General features: G+C 41.6%; 2 protein-coding genes across 2 annotated transcripts in view; both read left to right on the top strand.

The window, feature by feature from the left end:
• LOC146519916 (uncharacterized) overlaps window positions 1-19,943 on the top strand; it is a 70,674-nt gene that overhangs the window by 38,878 nt on the left and 11,853 nt on the right. The window lies entirely within an intron of this gene.
• ppap2d (phosphatidic acid phosphatase type 2D) lies at window positions 2,674-18,119 on the top strand. Its single transcript, XM_085155821.1, has 6 exons — window positions 2,674-3,287; window positions 13,258-13,415; window positions 13,590-13,879; window positions 13,983-14,040; window positions 16,187-16,363; window positions 16,583-18,119. Exons 1-6 carry the CDS (start codon window positions 3,080-3,082, stop codon window positions 16,685-16,687), a joined length of 996 nt encoding a protein of 331 aa, XP_085011947.1. The 5' UTR covers window positions 2,674-3,079; the 3' UTR covers window positions 16,688-18,119.

Raw genomic sequence — 19,943 nt, 5'->3', positions numbered from 1 at the left:
GCAGAACACCTGGTTGTTATGTAAATAGTTTGAAATGGTTATTTTAAAAAAAGGGTAAAAGGTAAATGGCTGCAAATAACTTTGTTGTTTGCAAAACTTGAACAATTTATCTTTGCATTTAAAGTTGTGAAATATGATTCATTAAACATGTTTGTGGTTGTTACAGTAAAAAAATATAACTTTTTTCTACTCAAATATTATGTTTTTTGTCTGATTTTAGATCAATTGTGTTAATATAGTATGTCAAAATGAAAATATAACTGTAAATTCAGACACGTGAGGTTGTGCTGATGATACCAAACAAGGCAATGTAAATAGTTTTTTATGGTGAAATGTAGAGGAAACATCAAAAGTAGTTAAAAATAGCCAAATATACCCTGGACCCCAGAGGGTTAAACATTTTTTTTAAAGTAATGCAATAGTTACTTTTCAAATAATTGATTACTTTAGAATCTTGTAACTCCGTTACTAACTCAGTTACTTTTTTGAAGAAGTAACTAGTAGCTATAATTAATTACTTTCCCAACACTGGTGCTGTCAGGGATCTTCTCAAAATTGATGGAATTACAGAAAAGTGCCATCAGAGTTTTAATCCAGCAAATAAAAACTATCTGGAAAGTCTCAGATTAGCAACCACTTCATTTTTTTAGCATGATTGCAAACACACTGTCAGTGCAGTAAAAGCACTGATGGATAGAAAACTACACAATTAAACACTATGAGTCACAGGTTGGCCTCCCCAGAGCCCGGACCTCAACATTATTGAAACAGCATGGGATCACGATGACAGAAAATGGATTAAAAGGCAGCCAGCACCAAAAAAAAGAGCGTTGAATGTCCTTCGTGTAGCCTGGGATGTTTTTTCATTTCCACTTAAAATGGAAGAAATTACAAGAAAGAGAGTTCAGGCTATGTTGAGGAATTAAGGTGATCATACATAATGTTGATTTTCAAGTTCATTAGAATTGTACAAACTCTGTTTTTGCCTAATATATTGTATTGTAACTAATTACAACTTGGATAAGTTGCAGCTGTAAAATGGATAAACAGCTAAGAAAATGCATCGATGGACTGATACACATTTTTAGTTTACAAAGATTTAGCAGATTTTTTAAAAATTATAGAAAATACAAAATAATCCATTATTAATTGGGACCACACTGCTATATTGACATTTTTCCTTTTCTTAAAAAGTTTATCCAAATATGAATACACATTTTCTCTCTCTTTTTTTAACAAAAATAAAAAAAAACAGTAAAAATTAAAGAGCTCTGAAAACATCCATAAAAATGACCACTACTGGAAGGCTTTTGAAATGAAGCAATGAGCGATATGTGATGCAGTTATAATCTAGCTTTTGGTGCTCATTGCAAATGTGCAAAGCTTTGAGACAATGAGGGTTAACCTGCTAATCCAAAAGTCAGTTTAGATCCATATCGTGAACTTTTTGTGCCGTTTGCTTGCACAGCAGATGCATCAAAGGTTATGAAATAAAAGAAAAGTCAGAAAAAACAAGGGTGACATATATTTGTTTACCTGTAACCCTATGAATGCACTAATGCACCCTCTGAACATCAATGATTTCAAGGTTTTGTCTCACGGTAGGCTTTAACGTCTACTTTTTACAGTATGTAAAAAAAATGAAAGAAGCATAAAAAGTGGAGAAATATTAAAACAGTGCTTGTATGTTTTCCAGGTAACATTCAATTTTCAGTTAAAAAAAAAAGAGTCTCCATTTCCATCAGGCTGATGGTCGATTGCGCTATAGAAAATTAGAAATCTTGAAAATTAGATGTGAAATTACAATAGGTGCTTTTGGCCATTCAAAGCCTAATAACTAATGAATAAGGTAGACGAATAATTCATAATAGAAATAACAGCTTGAGCATCAGCAGATGGATGAATAGCTTAAAGTATCAATTTAAAAAAGCTGATGAACTTTTCAGAGGCGAAGCAGCAGTACTTTAATCTTTACAGCAGGTGGCAGGATACCTCCAACGAACAAAAGCTTTAATAACGAAAGGAATCAAATGACCTATACAGCTTTGGATTAACAAATGAAATATCATGATATTTCATAAAGCCCTTATGCCAGTGGGGCAAAGACTAGACTTATATCACGCGTTCAGATTGTTTTATTGAGTGGTCTGGCAGACAATCAAGTGGCAGTCAATATTATGGAAATTAAATTAGCTGTATAGTGAGGAAGTCGTGTGCCCATTAAGGCATAAGGCTCAGTGCAATAAAAATGCCATTAAAAAGTCATCACAACAAAGGATATAAGATTACTTTCTACAAGGACACACTACACATCATTATTATGGAATGTATTTATACCCTCGTTTTGTTTGGTTTTTGGTTTGTTGTTTTGATTGTGTAAAATTTATGAACAACAAACTATTATAAAAAAAAACATCAACAACAACCCACATGTCCTCTGAACTCCAGAAGTTGTATGTGGGACACGTCCTGACACTGGCAGTTTAAGGCATGGACATGTACCCGGTCATGAGGTCAAATGGATCGAACTTGTTAGCAAGCTCCAGTCTGATCGTTACATATTGATTTTCTAAGTTTTTTTTTCCTTGCCCCAACAGAATGCGTGAAGTCAAACCCACTACCACATACCGGAAATAACCAACTTAAACGCATGAGCGCTACTCGACTTGGGATAGGAGGAGCAGTCACGGGGTTTATTTTGAAGTTCCATTAATGTGCGCTGCTGCATACATGTTTCGCTCGGGACGTTTCAAAGTAGTCTGTAGAGCACGCTCCAGCGGTAGAAGTTTGTTGTGACTCGGTTTAGTCGGATGCTTGTTTTCCTCTGTCTGGTTTTCTCCTGCCTTGCTTTGCCCCCCCTCTCTCTTGCCTTTGGATGACCGACGTAACCTCACCTCTCGGCCGGTTGCTTGACCAGGGTCTCCTGCTGTCAAACTTTAGTTGACATGATTTGGCGCACCGACGACGGATGGACTTAAAGTTTTTGGGATTTTCATCGTTTGCCAGCTACTACAAACGTAAAGGACTTACTGGAACCACATTCGAACAAGTTGTCATTAACTTTTAACCAGCCAGAGACATGCAGAAGTTAAATTCCACCGGTACTCACGGCAGCATGCTCCCCCAGGATGAGGAGCTCCAGCGGCGGTTAGCTGACAGCGGAGGATCCGGGGAAGGGAAGGAGAACGGAGCTGGGAAACAATTCATCACCCAACCTGAGGTGGAAAGCTCGTTTTGCACCAAGAGGAAGATGCTTGTTTGTTTGGATGTGTTGTGCCTTTGTATTGGTAAGAATTTGTGCTACTGTTTCACTTAACAAGTGTACTATTTAAAATCTTTAAATACCAAGATCAGTGTTTTAATGACTCTTGAATTCTGTATTTGCTTTTCCCCTAATGTCATAAACAAAGTTGGTTTCAGACAAGGGGCAAAAAAGCACAAACTATCCAACGCTGGATTGGGATTTGTTAAAGTTAACGAAGCTGCAAAGCATTTTTCCAGAAGTCAAGTGGAAACTGCTCAGACTGGGGCAGAAAACTTCAGCTCGGTCCCCTCTACATGCACGTGGGGGCAGGAGGGAGGGAAGAACCGGGGAAAATGTGGGTGGGGGCTCAGCTGGCAGCAGCTGAGTTGTCCCGGGAATTCATCAGTTCCCATGGTAACTCCCAAATTTCCCGGGAGAAGAACGTGGGAATAAGTATAAAAACGTGCCCCGTGCGTATGATCTGGTGCTGAATTACCTCTATGCAGAGCTCTTTAGCCTCTCTCAGGGTTAGCTTACTGTTTGTAGCCAGTAATTCACCACAGTGAGCACAGAAGCGTTGCTTTAATATAACTAGCAAGCTTCACATCAAGAAACAAAAACTGCCAAGGCCACAATCAACACAGAAATGAGAGCCAACGTAGATACTAATCACAACCAAAAAAAGTTAACTTATTATGGAGAAAAACAAACTGGCACTTGATTCATATCAAATAAACGATAAAAGCAGTAATAGTCACTAACACAGGCTATAACGTGATTGTCCAGATTGCTTTCATTCAGTAAAAGGGAAACAAATTGTCATTTTGTTCTTCCAAGTGTTTTAAGATTGGTTGAATACTCTCTCAGTGTATTCTTAAAATCTACTTATTATAGCCAGCGTGAGATTGAACTTGCAATGCAGCAGAACAAACAGAACCTCAAACACTCAAGTTGAAGAGTTATAATTGTTCAGAATCAAAGTAAAAGGTTGTTATGCATGTTGACATGTGCCTTAGGCCTGATTTTAGTGCCACCTTTTTAAAGATAGTAGAACCAAATCACATGTTTTGTTTTCTAATGATGTAATGAACCATATCTAAGGACTTTAATGCTTCTGTGTTGTTTTCAGGGCCAGTGCTAAGCCACAAAGGGTATAGGGAATATAGAAAAGTTAAAGGAAGAAAAAAGAGTTCTACTTCCACCTGAAATTTGTAAAATACCTCAGATAGGTATTTTTGCTTGTAATTGTTTCATTAACTGTACTTCAGCCCCTTTCTATTACTAGAAATCCTCCTAAAATTTGTACACAGAGTTTGTTTGTTTGTGTAATAATACATAATTCATAAATTCCATGCCGTCATCTCACATGACTGCGAAAGGGAAGGGAGCACCAGTGTTGTGTGAATTAGTGTTTCAGCTGCAACTGAAGCCAGAACCCGTCTAGGCAGACCGACAGGTCTCAGGCTTGGCCGTTAAATCTTAGGAAGTAGCCTGGCAAACTCGATGACAGGTCGAGGTAGTCACTTTTCTTTTCTTCACTATGTTATTCTTAACCCCTGCAGGTATACTATTAGCTGTTTAGTTTGTGCACTTTTCTGCAGCTTTGTTTTGGGTTTAGAAAGTGGCTAGCAACCAAGCATCAGTCAGGAAAGTGTAGGAAATGGGCTCTCTCAGTTCTTCCCCTAAGACATAAACCAAGCACGCCACTAGCTTTCTCAAAATACTGTGTGCTCTGACCCTTCTTAGCCCCGGTCTGAACAGATAACAGTTCTAAGCCTGTGTTGCTGGGCATCAAGCTGAACACAGCTGAGTGGATTTATAAAGTTTGTTGGACTAAAACGTTCAAGTCAAAGCTCAGCAATCTCTAAAGTCCCGGTTTGATTTGATTCTTTGATGTGTTCCTGGTACACTTTGGCAGCAAACGTGTCTGAGAACATACTGTTACACGTTTTCAAATAATGACTTGCAGTAATAATGCGAAGGCACAAGGTATTAGAATTTGTGATTAAAGAGATTTATCTTACGGATTTTGAGAAGAAGTCTTTTTTTTCTGTTTTATTCAGCACAGTGAGACCACAACACTAGCTATTATATGTCACAGATAGCAATCAAATGTCCTGGAATAAGATGTAATTTACAGTACAAGGCATTATTTCCCCCTATTGTTGCATACAGTGCTGTATGGGCTATTGGATTACTCCATCCTGACTGTATCTGTCTCGCTGAAGCCCGACATTGACTCATCTATGGGCATTTGGCATTGAATGTCACCAATTGTTGGAAATGAATTGGACCCTTCGTTTCTCTTGACCCTCATATGTCTGACTAATCAAAATTTCCCTTAAAAGTGCCTTTATCAGATTCCCTCAGACAGTTGACCCACCAGCGTTATTCATCCTTTAAAGGGGCTCATTCACAACTGTAAAAGTGGAATTTGGCCCTGAAGCACCGTCACTCTTTATGCAATCAGCTGAAGAGGGATTCTGCAATGTTCTGAGGTTATCGCTGTCTCTCCAAGTCTCTTTAGGGCTTAATTCACATTTGAAGTGGCGACGTGAAACCAGTATGTTGTGGTGTTGAATGAGCTTCAATCTGTCTGTGGAATGTGGTGACATTGAACTCATTAACTGAGGCTTTGGCTGAGTTTACCTGACCTGATTCTTTCTCAACACCAGGCTTGTCTAATATTGTTGTACTTTGCGTATCATAGTGTTGATTATGGGGGTGTTCGGGCATGCACATGATGCCTGACAGAGATAGATTGTTTTGGTTTAGCTCAGTGCCAATAAGTTCCATGTGATTTGCAAACTGCAATTTGTTTTCAAGTCTTTGCCTGTGTGCTAAAGTGTGTGCATGCATTATTGCTGGGAGTGGGACTCAAAGAGAGATGACAATATTTTTCACCCTGTGGCTGCATGTACTATGTAGAGCCCAGCCAAGCACATGTCAGGAGGTTTGAGGTTTTTGTCATATCTGATGAGCGTGCAGGGACAAGACTTCTAGACTATGCTGCTATTTCCCTCCTGCGCAGGTGGCCCTGACTCTATCATCGCCATAATAAAGTAACTCTCTTTAAGGGTAACTGAATGAAAACAGCACTTGAGTAGCCTGCTGCACAACAAAAGCTCATACAACAGTGAAACATAAAGAATGTTATGAGGCATGACTTTTCTCTAGAGGTTAATTACAGAGCTATGCCATTTTCACACATCCCTGTAATGCAAAAGATGATAGCCGTGGTTAAAATAATACAATTTACATCGATTGTGTTTTTGTGTACAATAGAAAGAGAAAGCTGGAAACAGTTGATTGCTGTTGTATGTGTGTCAAGACATGAAGCAGCTTGCCAGAACAAGATGACTGGTATCTACTTAAGTGATCTGAATACTGAAAGGCCTGCCTCTTTCTACCCTACATCCGCTTATATCCTCTTCTCTTTTTATTATCTTTTCTTCAGCCGAGCTCTACTTTAGGACCAAAGGTGTCCCACTGATGTAGTGAGGCGTGTGAGTGTGTTTTACGTCTCCATGTGTTTTGGGCGGGTGTCCGATTTTTGTTAGAGGATTATGGGCTATACTTATTTGGCAGAGAAAGCTGCCAAGTGAGTCAGGCAGCAAAAGGCTGACATGTCAGTGCGTGCAGTTGTGTATAGGCTCCAAAATATTAAATTGTGTGCGTATGTGTAAAAGTGTGGGTGTGGGTGTTTGTATGTGTATGAGTCATCGCTGTTAACTACCCTACTACAGCTGCCATGTGCTTGCTGTTTGTTGACAAATTTGCCGGTCTTGTTTTGCTGTGCGTCTTAGGCCCTGACTCTCTGAAGTTATGGAAAACATTGGCGTCAGTCTGCGGCTGACAGATGGAGCGCCATTAAAAATGGCTCAGTCAAATCATTAGCTAGTGGAAGAACTGATTTCGCTTTCTGTCCCCTCTTAGTCTATTAATGCATCTCCTTCCCGTTTGACAGTGCTGCAGAGTTACAGGAATCCATTAAGTGCGCTGTTGCTCAGACAGACCACATGGGCCTATTCACTTCACTTCTCGGTACATCTTCCTTCACCCATTAGCACGCTGGAATCGACTAAGTCCCACGTATCTATAGGCTGAGGGGCAAGTAAGAACTTGAATGAAGGAAAAGCCCCAAGGGTGGAGACCGGAGTAAGATACGGAAAGACTGACGAGGCAGAGGATCTACAGTAGGGGTCAGGGGTCAAACCCTTGGTTGCTCGAGGGATCCTATACACAGCTGTCTGTTTATGTCTCAGTGAGGAAGTAGTACTCAGAACCAGATAGGAAATGTTCAGACAGCAGATAGCTTCAAATGTACTTTTAATGAGACAGCTGTAATCTTCTCCTAGATGACGATTCCATAAGTGCCCAGGGTGGTCCATAGGTATTAGCTATAATGAGCGAATAAAGATGTGTGTATCGCTCTAATCCTCAGCGCTCATTAGCTCCAATGGGCCTGGAGAGGATACCAGAAGACTGTCTACCTGATTCCGAATACAGGCTGTAACTCCGCCTTTTCGTCTGTTAGAACTAATGATTTGTCTTCTGTCTGTCTCCCTATAAGAAAACTTAGACATTCCCTCTTGGCGCCAATGCATGGTTACCCATCATCAGGTACATTTTATCATTGTGTCTCATCTCACCTGCTGGAGACTATTCTCCCTTAATCATCTCAAGCTCTGACTGTCCTAACAGCACATTCCCCTGCAAATCCGAACACTCTGACAAAACAGCCCTGCAGGTTTGAACTTTTTCCATCCGTAGAGTGCCACCGCAATCATGTTGTACCATGCTAAATACCTCTCCAGCAGTCTAAACTAAAATCCTGTGTCATTTTCACATTGCAGACTGGCAGCTCTCACCTCACAATGCACGCCCTTACCTTCATGCCACAAAAACCACTGGGGAACTCTTTAAAGTTTCCAAGATGTGCTCCACAGTGGCGGGTTCTTTATGTTCTTGCTGAATCAGACAGACAGACAGACTGCTTCAAACTTCCCCGCTCAGGCCCTGAACTCCAGAGTCAGGCTCCAGGAAGCAAGGCACTGAAGTGTGGCGAGAACAGAAGCAACTGTGGGAAGCATGTCTCTACTGGCTAGTGGCAACAGTAACAGTGGAAAGGGCAGACAAGAAATCTCCTGGTGCACTGTTAGGAGTTGAAAAAAGCTAAGTTTTTAAGCGTCATTGTGTTTTATTTTTCATGGTCATGGAGACGTAGGGTTTGCATTTGCTCTGTGTTGAGTTATTAATGTAGTGCATTAAACCTCCATAAATATTAACATTTTTGGCCAGCGAGGTACTTTGAGCGGTCGACTGTTTCTTTCTGGGGCCCCTGTTTTTGCCTACATTAATGAGTTGGGTATGGGCTGATAAATGAAGCAGTGGGTGTACTTAAACAGTGTGTGTGTGGAGTCCTGCTGCAGCAGATGTTGATGATAGCAGATGGTTAACAAAACTCTGTTGTGGCTTCTCAGCCTGCCTTTGTTCTTCACTTAAAAATGTCTCGTCGACGCCATCAGGGCAGACAAAACAGACCCATCTCCCAGAACAATCTGGCCAATTATGGGAAAGTAAAAGAGTGTGTGTGGGTGTGTGTGTCAGTAAGGAGGCAAACACTTACTCTTCCCCCATTTCTCCCTTACCTGGATTGGGCCACCAAGGAAGAACAGGATGTACCTGTCATTCACACACTGCACTTTAATTGAGTTTTTCGCCATCCGCGGTTGCCAATAATAATCACAGCCTTGGTGCGAATGACTTCACCTGCTGACTTACCTGCCCTACAGTACAACTGCCTGTGTGTGTTTGTTCTTTTGTGTGATAGAGAATTATGCAGTGAGGCGCACAGACTCTCTCTGGACTAACTTTTAAAACAGAGTCTTTTGTTTCAGGTACAAATTCTCAACTCTGCCTGTAATGATCTCAAACTGAGAAGGGATTAGATGAAATAACAGATCTTATGAAGACGGCTTCAGTCATTATTGCACAAATAATTGCAAAAACCCACCCAGTCCATCTGCAGACTGCCATTTATGAGCGTACTAGGAATGCCGTCACGCTGCTTCCTTGTAATGTTGTTACTGGGGATTATCAACCTCGCAGAGATTCAAATTACAACACTGCGCGATACAGTTCACTGGCTTATTATTTTTGAAAGGTTGACTTGAAGGTAAATAAGCACCTTAAAATTTAGTTGTGATCTCCTGGCACATGCAAGCTGGTGAAGAGCTCGGTGTGGGTGGACCACCCGTGAAGGGTGCTGCACAGGCCACGCTCATCCCGGTCCCAGGTCCTGCAGGCCACATGGCTCTGTGTTGACAGGTCACTAACAGTCTGTCCTCTAGCTTTATCAAAGGACAAAAGTAGAAAGAGGCCTGTGCAGTCAAATATTATTGAGTGTGATGGAAACAGATGACCATTACTGTGGCTTGGAGATAGCTTTAGGATATGTCATGCTAATCCATGAGTATACACAGGCTGTTTTTTAGTGATAGAAGCAGCAGCATCCATACGAGTGAATTTAGCTCTGTGATAGTGATTGTGATGTCTGCATTAATGGCTGTGTTTTGGATTGTTAGGGGTTTTTTCTGTGGTTCATGGCTCTGGAATGGTTGGTTAATTTTTTCCAGGTGGTTTTTTTGTGGTGTGTTTTGGTTGTCTTGTTAATCTATGCGGCTGTGGATTTGGTTTGTTTGCATCTTAGTGTGGTTTTTTTTTTTCATGTGTATGTGTTCGGTCTGTATGTGTGTCGGGGGGTATTCTGCCTGTTGAGGCGGGGTCGTGTTTACAGAGCGGGTCCCAGCAGAGCCCAGATCTCTGACCCTCACATTCCAGAACCACCACTAATCGCCTCCGTCTGCTGTTCTTTAAAGAGGAACCTTTGCTGCATCTCTCTTGGCTCCATCTTTCCAGTTTTTCTCACCCCAGTTTTACTCCCCCCCCCCCCCCCCCCCCCCCCCCACACACACACACATTTGTCAATTCTCCGCCCTTGTGGCCATGCATCGCGGCCTAGCTTTCAGTCTGACAATGAATTGATGTCAGAATTGAATTCGTCGACAATTGAAGTATGTCGACGAATTCCTACCATCTGCCCTCTTTTCTTTGCACTCCTCCTTAAACCACTTTTTTCATTTGCTGTTTTTTATTTCTTTATTTTGTTGCTTTTGGTTGTTGTTGTTCCCCTCTCACAGTGAGCTCATTCTGGGCTGTGGTCATAGATGTGTAAATTAGAACCAGAACAGTTTCCCAGAGAGAGGCACATATCCCCTCTTTTCCTCCCTTCCTCTTTCCCCTTCTTCTTTCTATCCTTTTGACTATTTGAAAGCATTCCTGCTTTGAATGTTAGGCCTAGTGAGCAGCACATTTTGGCTCTTGGAGCCAGCCCACTCCTCTGCCTCCTTTTGTGTCCTCTTGCAGGCCTTCCTGGTCTGGCTCTCTTTTGAGCATGTCTTGGCCAGGTGCAGAGGTTGGCTCACAGCTGCCTGACAGATGAAGTGAGAGTCTGTGGAGTGTTTTTCAGTCATGTTGTGAAAACATTTTGAATGTAGTTGTAAAGCATAGAGGTTGACTGTGACATAGGAGTACAGGAGTATGTTTGCTCAGTTTTTCTCTTGTGATATTATCAAGGAGCTTTTTAAACCACTAAACCACTTTTGTCATGTTTAGTGATTATTGCATGCAAAAATGGGGAAGCATTACAAGCCGGCTCTGACTGACATGACACTTCCTTCGCCTTTAAAAAGTCTTACAGTATAAGTGTTTGGACTTTAATGGAGCTTCTCACCATTATCTCTGTGTCAATACAACAAAATACTGATTTCTGGAATCAGATGAGGGGCTTTTAATGGATTATATGGAAACCAGAACGGGTCAAAAGAAGCCCCTGTTCAACACAAAATAGTACTTGTTGTTGTTTTAAGTATTTGTTTCATTATTAAATGCTAAAATGTATCATCAGTGTTTGATTACCCCCAAACACAGCATGTCTCTGTCAGTTTAAAAGTCCTTATAAAATGTCATCAGCTTTTTATTTTAGTGGATTGTTGTTATGTTGTTGTTATGTTGGGGCTTTTGCATAACACTTATTTGAAAGGAGCTGACTGTACTGGAGAAAAAAATCTGGGTGTGGAACCAAATACCTCACGTCTCTGCTTGAGTATGACATGCATAGGGGTATTATGATCAAGTGATTCAAAAAGATGCATTTCATGCAGGTAACACAAAGGCAAACATGAACTCTCATTGAGGTTATTTATTTATCTACCAATTAGCACAAAAGCAAACACGGGTACTCCATTGATCTTAGCTAATGTAAACTCTCACTAGGATAACCACAAGATAGGAGATATGCTCATAATATAACTTCAAGGTGTATGACTAAAGGAGATGTTCTAATAAACAGGGCACACCTGTGTGTGTATATATATATATATATAATCGATATGAATGTGTTTGTTATATGAGGCACGTCAGTGAGCTGAATTTCCATATGATGAATCTGTACACGTGTTATCTGGATGGGATGAGTGAGAGATTGGGGTCAGATGTGCGGTGTTTTCTCTCTGTGCTGGCATCACAGGCTCTGCTATCTGTCTACAGGATGTTTCCCTCTCTCCTTCCCTGCCGTAACATCTCATGAAATATATGGACGCGAGCTTGTTTTTAGTCTTTGTTTTGTCTTTCTGTGAGGGCAGCTTGACTTTGACAGCAGAGTTTTTTTTAACACGCACACATTTGACTTATGTCTTAATGTATCCCAGCCCTAATCACGTCTCCCGTGCCTATCAGTAAGTTCAGTAAGGTTGAATGAACAGCATGGGAGTTTAGTTGACTCTGTGTTTGGTTAAAGTTGATACGGAGCCAGTTTTGGCAGATCTCAAAGTGGACAAACTGTAGCTACCTGCTGTTCGTCAAATACTAATTTCCCACTCTTTTCTTTCAAAATTTGGTGATTTATCATGATTAAAGGAATGTTTTCAGACCCTTGTTTATGTGTTTGAGTGAGAATCCTTCTGGCCTGGTTTTAAATGTGTATCCTGTGTTCTTTTCAGTCACGTAGTCTGAGAGATTCTCTGGCAGGAGCAGAGTTTTGGCCTGGGAGCGTTCCAACCAACAAGCAGGCCTGGGATGATAGGGAGAGGCACAGAGGTTAATGATTAGTCCCATGTCCTCGCTGCATTCCATGGGGTGACAAGGGGACATGGGATAAGGGACAGAGAAATGGAGCACGCTGGGACTTTAGAGGGATATTGGCTATTAGTGTTAAGTACAATGCAGAACAAAAGCCGTGCAGCTCAGCCCTCGTTTGTGGAGCTACAAGCACCACCTTCCAATTCGTCATTAAAAGCTGGTTAAAACGCAAATTTTCCCCAGTGAACTTTGATCATGAGACTGTGTGGTGATGTTTACCTAAGCAAACCAGACCTTGGCCACTTTCACCTGATAGCGTAAATTCTTATAATTAGTGACCAGCCAGTAAACATAATGTGAGACAGTTGTTAATATAAGTTAAGACGGATTAAACTGTGAGTCACTGCTTTTGGCTTGAAGAAAACATACTTGTTTAACAATACACAGTGACTTTATTGTCTTCTTTGAGCACACTGATGTTTTTGTGTAACATGCTCTCAATAACTTCTTCCTCCTTCCTCATCTGAATTCTCCACTGTCATGTTGCCTCCATTTTTTTCACATCTTTTCATGTCTGTCAGCCTTCTCCTTCTCCCTGCTCCCATGTTGAAAGCAGCTATGTGTGGAATTCCCTGATCCCCAGGAATCTGGAACTCATATCACCAAATGACTGACGCTTTAATGCTACCCCCCTTTATTATGTTAGAAGGCCATTTTCATATGAGTAGACAGTACCGCTGTCCATGTATTGTGCTGTCTCTTTTATTTGTCATCGTTGTTACACTGACCACATCATAGATATTCATCAAGTCATCTTTTGTTTGTTTTTTTGTCTGCCACCACTCCCTCCCCCCCCCCCCCCACCCCTCCAGCCTCCATCCCATTTTTTGCATGCGAGATGAAGTTTGTGACTCCCTACAAACGAGGCTTTTTCTGCGGAGACCCCAGCATCACTTATCCCAACATAACGACCGAGGCCATCCCCGACAGCCTGCTCATCGCTGGTGGCATCGCCATCACTGGTGTAGCGGTAAGACAGTAATTGATGTTATGTGTAAGGCAGTGAGTTAAAGCTATCATCATCTTCTTATAGTGTAAATGTGCGTGTGTTTGCTTAAAAGTAAAACAAACATACTTTCACAGTATTTGTTCAGCCGGGCATTATGGCAAGTTAAAAGTTGTCTCCTGTCTTTGTTTCTTTCAGATCGCTGTAGGTGAATGCTATCGTGTACGTTTCCGAGGTGTGCACTCACGGGCTTTTGTTAGAAACTGCTATGTGTCATGCCTGTACAAGGAACTGGGAAGCTTCCTGTTTGGCTGTTGTATTGGTCAGTCTCTCACCAACATGGCCAAGCTAAGCGTAGGTCGCCTGAGACCCAACTTCCTGGATGTGTGCAACATCACATATGCATCCATTAACTGCAAGGAAGGCATCTATGTCCCTGCAGAGTCCATAGTCTGCAGTGCGGAGAAGAAGTTGGAGGAGGAGGCAAGGTGTGTGGTTTATGTGCAATTATCTGCTTTTCTCAGGGTGCTGTATACAGAAACCTAAGTTAATGTGTAACATTTGGCTGCTTTTATGGATCTTCTCTTTCAGGAAGTCCTTCTTTTCCGGCCATGCTTCCTTCGCGATGTACACAATGCTTTATCTGGCAGTAAGTCACCTTTGCTTCACAAACAAGCAAACACACCCAGTCTATCGGCGAACAAATCTGGAAAGTTGACCTCTACATACACCTGAGCTCATATTGTGTAATTACTGTATTCACCCCAGTGTTTATAGTATCAGAGGAAGATTACAGTTCTTGCTTTGTTTTCAGTTTTTAAAGACAGCACCAGCCCCTAGAGGCTGAGAACAATGCTAATTGAACATGTGGAAAGACACACCAAGCCATGTGCTGTTAAATACATTCACGGTTCCCGATCTTTGAGAGAACCAATTCTCTACAGGCAGCCAGCTTCCAACCAAAAGGGCTGGTGAGATAGGGAGGAGGAGGATTTGGAGTGGGGTAGAGAATGAGGGAGAATGTTTTCCACAGGGAACATGAATAGATGAAGAGACTCCACAGACAGAGGAGGCCTTGTTGTGGGTCTCATTTAGTCGAGGGGGGAGAGCTGAATATGCCTGCTGAGAGATCGACAGGCTTCTTTCAGCAATAGACACCCTCTCAACCCTCCAAGCCTCCCTCCCCATCTCTTCATTTTTCTCTCACAGCACGCTGCCCTGTAGTCATGGGCGCATTGTGAGAGTGAAGTGACAGTTAGAGGGAGACAAAAGCACATTATTGTCTATGAAACGTTCACATACCTCACATAGCCATCATCGCTAGCTGCTAATTGATGGTTTTCAGGTGACATAAATATTTTTATTCAGCTGAGATGAATGAAAATAATTTGTTGCTTTTCAAAACTCAAAGTGAGGAGAAAACCTCTATTTGTACAGTGCTGTGCCTTATTTCTGTATATTTGACATCTTCAAGTCATTGTGAGTACATACAGAGAAGGTCAGGAGAGAAGTTCAACAGTGTCTACAGCTATCTGTAAAACATGGTGGAGGCTCTGTCATGGTTTGAGGCTGTATTTCAGCCAGTGGCGTTGGGGATCTTGTCAGCATTGATGGAAATATGAATGAAGAAAGTACGCCAGATTTTGACTCACCGCTGAATACTATTTCTGAAGCATCTGATTGGCAGTCGTTTAATTTTTCAGCGTGACAACGCAGTGCACTAAAACCATACCTGGATATAAAAATTCACAATGGAACACTGTCAGTCATAGACTGACCTCACAAGAGCAAATCAAAAAATTATGGAAGAAAACAGAACAAAAGGCAGCCAGCAGCTACAGAAGAGCTTTGAATATCCTTGAAGATACCTGGAGAACTATTCTTGAAGACTACTTAAAGAAATTACAGGGAAGCTTGCCCAAGAGAATTCAGGCTATGTTCAAAAATAATAAAGAAAACATCAATTTATCTTTCAACAAATCACTACATCTATTTCTTATTTACCTAGCAAAAGATAAAGAAATGAGGGGTGGCTCATAATTACTGCACAGTTTTCTTTACAAGTCCACAGCAAAATGTTCCTTTTTGAACAAAAAGAGAAAGAAAGGGATGAATATTGTGGCTGAGAGGAATGAAAGGGTAGCGAACCGAAAGGAAGAAGTGGCGTGACTAAAACAAAAAGCTAATTTTTTTTTCTCCACACAAGCACGCACACACAGAAGTTGCTGCTTACAAATTATTTGATAGAGCTTAGACAACCTAGTGAGAATGTGTCAGACTTGCAGCTACACGCCACCACGACCTTGCCAGCTACTTGTGTGTGCAGGAATAGTGACACCTGTTCTCAGTTAAGATAGGAAAAGGAGAGACAGCGAGGATCGGCTTGCCAGCAGTAATGTAGGCCACATGCTCCCCAGCGGCTGTTTGACTCAAACATACCTCCAGCCACCTCATAAAGCAAGCCCTGCATCTGCATTCAGCTCGACCTGTGACCCCATTTTCACGCACACAAACAGGACCTCTGTACTGTAGCGCTGATGCACGGGATGAGGATGAACAAAAGCAGGAAGTTGGGTTTAAAAAGTGCTAATGAAACCATGCCAAACTTCTCTTCCCCCCCTCTGGGCAGCAGATTAAATGGATGTTCATGTTCCACTTAGTTTATAGAACTTCAGTCATTAGACATAACCATAAATTTATGTTTGTGGGGGCATACATTAGCACATAAATGCCCATAGCCATATATTCACTTAGTAGTGAAAATAATAATGGTATTTATCTTCTTTTTTTTGCAGTTCTACCTGCAGGCACGGCTGTCGTGGCGAGGAGCTCGGCTATTGCGCCCACTTATACAGTTCTTCTTAGTAATGATCGCTGTCTACACCGGATTGAGCCGCATCTCAGACTACCGTCACCATCCCACTGACGTCCTCACAGGCTTTATTCAAGGAGGGCTCACCGCATACTGGGTGGTATGTTAAAATTCCCTGTTGTTTAAATAGCCTGAATACCAGTTATCCTTTTCCTCGCAGGGTTTGTTTCTCGCTGCTTTCTGCTGACTGTGTTAGCTCAAACACTATGCTTTCTCCCTCAATTTCCACTCTCTGTTTATAAACAGTGAGTGATTGACAGCATGTTTGGTCTGCGTATCTTTCCTGACATTTTTATTTTTTTTTTGTCTGTGCCTGCAGGCCTTCTATATCTCCACCATGTTTAAGCCCTGCGCCCGCCCAGACGGGTCTCCCACTAGCCTGTCCCTGGAGAGTCCACTGTCCAGCCAGCAAACTGTCTGTTAGCAGGTGCATGCAATCATTTCAGGAATCGGAGGATCAGAGAAGTGAACTGCAGAAATACAGGGAGAGCAGTAGATAGCACAGGTGAGGAGCACAAAGAACTGAGGAACTAGTTTAGAAGAGAGGATATCATTCTAAGAAAATATTGAGAGTACAATCTAACCTGCTTATACTTTTGGTATATTGATATACACGCAAACATACAGTCATCTAACACATATAGACATAAGATAAATGCAACAAGACTACAAGTCAAACCCGTCCAGTGGAACAAACTTTGTGGTAATATTAGAAATATTTTTTTTATATATGAAAAAAGATTAAAAGTGTTTATTTTTCAAGATAAGTTGTAGAAGCTGCTAAAGTTGAAAGCTAGTTTGTTTTCTTCTGGTATGGAGGGCTTTGGCAAGTGCGTTTGCTTAGCTTTCAAAGCCGAGCCAGTCACCCTTTGGTCTCGGGTTAGAGATGAGAAAATACCAGCGTCCGTTTTTGGTTTTTGATTCCTTGCTCAGCTTGGAAAACATTAGCCAGCAGCTGTTAACTGAGACCATCGGACCTCAGATGTAAAGACAGCTCTGTGCAAAGTGACGGAACAAGCACAGGCTTCCTAACGATCTTTGCCTTCAGTCGCACGACGTGCAACTAACCTAAAAAGTCGACCCTACACCACTGTGACTACATGATAAAACACATGTAAGCAAAGGACAACAATGTTTGAGCTGTGATAGAATTCCATCTTTCTCTTTTGAGTAACCAAGTCAGTGACTGGGAGCAATCTGACCAGGTAATTTCTCTTCCCATTCACTGCCACTTTCCTGCTACTAACCACTTTGACTGTGTCTCAGAGGTGGAGGTTTTGACTGAATTTTGTAACCTCTGACCTTTTGTCCCTGGACTCCAAACTCTTGAACTGCACCTTGATTTATGCCACTCAGACAGGAGCTGTGCAGCCGCGATCCCAGCGGTCCTCCTGTGCGTCTTTATTAATAGCACTTGAACATAGTGGAACCCTCTAATTATAATCAATATTATATATTTTATCACAAGTTTGAATAATCAGTGTTTATTTTTGTTAATGTTCGACTCATACACTATATTCTTTTCATGAAAAGATAATTATTCAAACTGAATGTAAATAGCAATTTCATTTTATAAACCACAGAACCACAGAATTTCAAGTATTAGTTCAAGTTTTGGACCGTTTTTACATGTTTATGTAAGTGTTTGTATTTACGTTTTTGTCGATCGGGTACAGAGAGTTGCTTTTGTACCTGTTGTAACTACTAGACTGAGCCACAGATGTTATCAGAAAGCTATATATATTTTTGTGTTCCCAGATATTTTTGTTTGTTTGATTTGTCTGTGAATGCCACAGCGGCAGAAATAACCACTGTACTCAAAAGAAAACCAAACCATTAAACCATCGAATGTTGAATGTTTCAAAGTTCTTCTGTCTTTTTTTTAATGTAGACTGAAAAGTGCCTAGCACACCTACACATACTGAATGTCGATGTATCAGTGTTTGTTTTTTTTTTGTTTTGTTTTTTTTAAAGCCATTTAGCCTTTTCCTCATACGGGCATTCATTATTTACACGGAGGATACCAAACATGGTGTGGAGGTGAGGAAATCTTGGGCTGAAATAAAACAAACATTTAACAGAAAAAGTGATTTAACCATGTGGGGTTTTGAAGCTTCCACTCCAGTGCCCTCGTAGTTTCCTTCATCTCTCTCTCCTCCTTCACACCCTTCCTCGTTCTGCCCCTTCTCTGCACTCGGTCCTTTTCAAGTGCAGTGGAGCATGATGGGCTGTTTCGGGGGGTCATGCTACCATGGAGATGCTTAGCCAGATACAGGTCGGGGCGTCTGAGGCATTTTCTTTGATTTCTTTTTTCTCTCTCTCTCTCTCACACTCACACTCACTCTCACACACACACACACACACACACTTTCTCCAATGTACTTCGAGGCTTAGGGAGGGAAAAAAGCAGCTCAGATGAGACAGAGAGGGCAAAAGAGAGAGAGAGAAGGAGGGAGAGCTTCAGTAATGGCTGTGTGCATAACGATAAGGTAAGGGGACGAGCAGGGAAAGTGGTCCAGTAATGAGGGGGAAGCGTAACGGAGCAGTTGGCAGAACAGATGGGCTGGTAGATTGGGGAGAGTAAGGGTAATGGTTGTGGGCATCAGGGTGGGAACAAATGTGATCCCGTTTTTCAGGCCTGTTTTGTTTTATAGGACTGTAACTGAGAAGCCTCGTTTTATTCCTGAGCAATACATATATGGCTGTGGTATTGTGACAGCTCCTTGTCTATCTGTCTGCCTCACTACTTGTTATTGTCTAACGTTTAGGTGTGTGTGACCGAGCTGAGCTTACACGCCCTGTCAAACATGACATCTCGTTTACACTGTTACTGGCCTGCTCCTCGGTAACCCTTCAGCCCTAATGGAAATGAATGGGAGTCAACAAGCAGAGGCAGACTCCTCTCTGTGTTCACATTACTGAGGTCCGGTCAGAAGGGCCTCGCTATTTGCACTGCCGCAATTGTGCACACAGTAAGTCATCACTGTTCATTTCGACTGGCCGCGGTATTTGTACTGTTATCTCAACAGGTGAAAGCCATTATTGTCCACACGCTTGACTGTGAAAGAAAATTAAAACCACTTTTTCCTTCTTCCTCATACTTAACTTTGGGCAATTCCTTGATAAGATTATGATTTTGTGAAATTGGACGGGAGCAAAAATAGCAGTGCGGATGGCGGTGCTGATTCTCAGCAACACAGAGATAAGCGTGCTGTGGAAGGCACGTAGCTCACCTGCGTATCTCTTTGTGTGAGAGGAATAGAGTACATGTGGGAGTAAAGTTATCATATTAGTTTTTTTTCTGACAATGATAACATCGTCAAGAAATTTGTAGATTATCCAAATTCTATGGGCCCATATTTGAAGTGATGAAATAGCCCTTGGCGCCTAATGGAGATACGAAATATCTCTTTTCACAGAACTAATGTAACCTGTCTTTGTTTACTACAAAGTAAAAGCTGCTTAGGACTGAAAATTGACTTAACTGTTTGTAAAGAGGAAAAGAAATTTCCTTGCATATGAGTTTTCGTTAAGTATTTACCATACATCTCCGAGGCATTACCGACTTAGTCTCTGGAACTCCGCTGGCCTCTTATCCAGCTGTAGTCCAATTCTTAATAGAATTAAAAAGGATTAATGGGCTCTTTAGTGTGCTTGAGTTCAGGCCTGCTCCCCCCAGC

The sequence above is a fragment of the Neolamprologus multifasciatus genome, chromosome 4 (assembly GCF_963576455.1).
Source record: "Neolamprologus multifasciatus chromosome 4, fNeoMul1.2, whole genome shotgun sequence".
Lineage (NCBI taxonomy): Eukaryota > Metazoa > Chordata > Actinopteri > Cichliformes > Cichlidae > Neolamprologus > Neolamprologus multifasciatus.
Note: the sequence above shows the minus strand (reverse complement) of the source record. Positions and strands in the feature narration are given on the sequence as shown.

Coding starts and splice junctions, on each gene's coding strand:
- ppap2d (XM_085155821.1), top strand. CDS start 3,080: ATGCAGAAGTTAAATTCCACCGGTACTCACGGCAGCATGCTCCCCCAG. Junction 3,288..13,257: donor TGTGTTGTGCCTTTGTATTG/GTAAGAATTTGT, acceptor CCACCCCTCCAG/CCTCCATCCCATTTTTTGCA. Junction 13,880..13,982: donor AAGTTGGAGGAGGAGGCAAG/GTGTGTGGTTTA, acceptor CTTCTCTTTCAG/GAAGTCCTTCTTTTCCGGCC.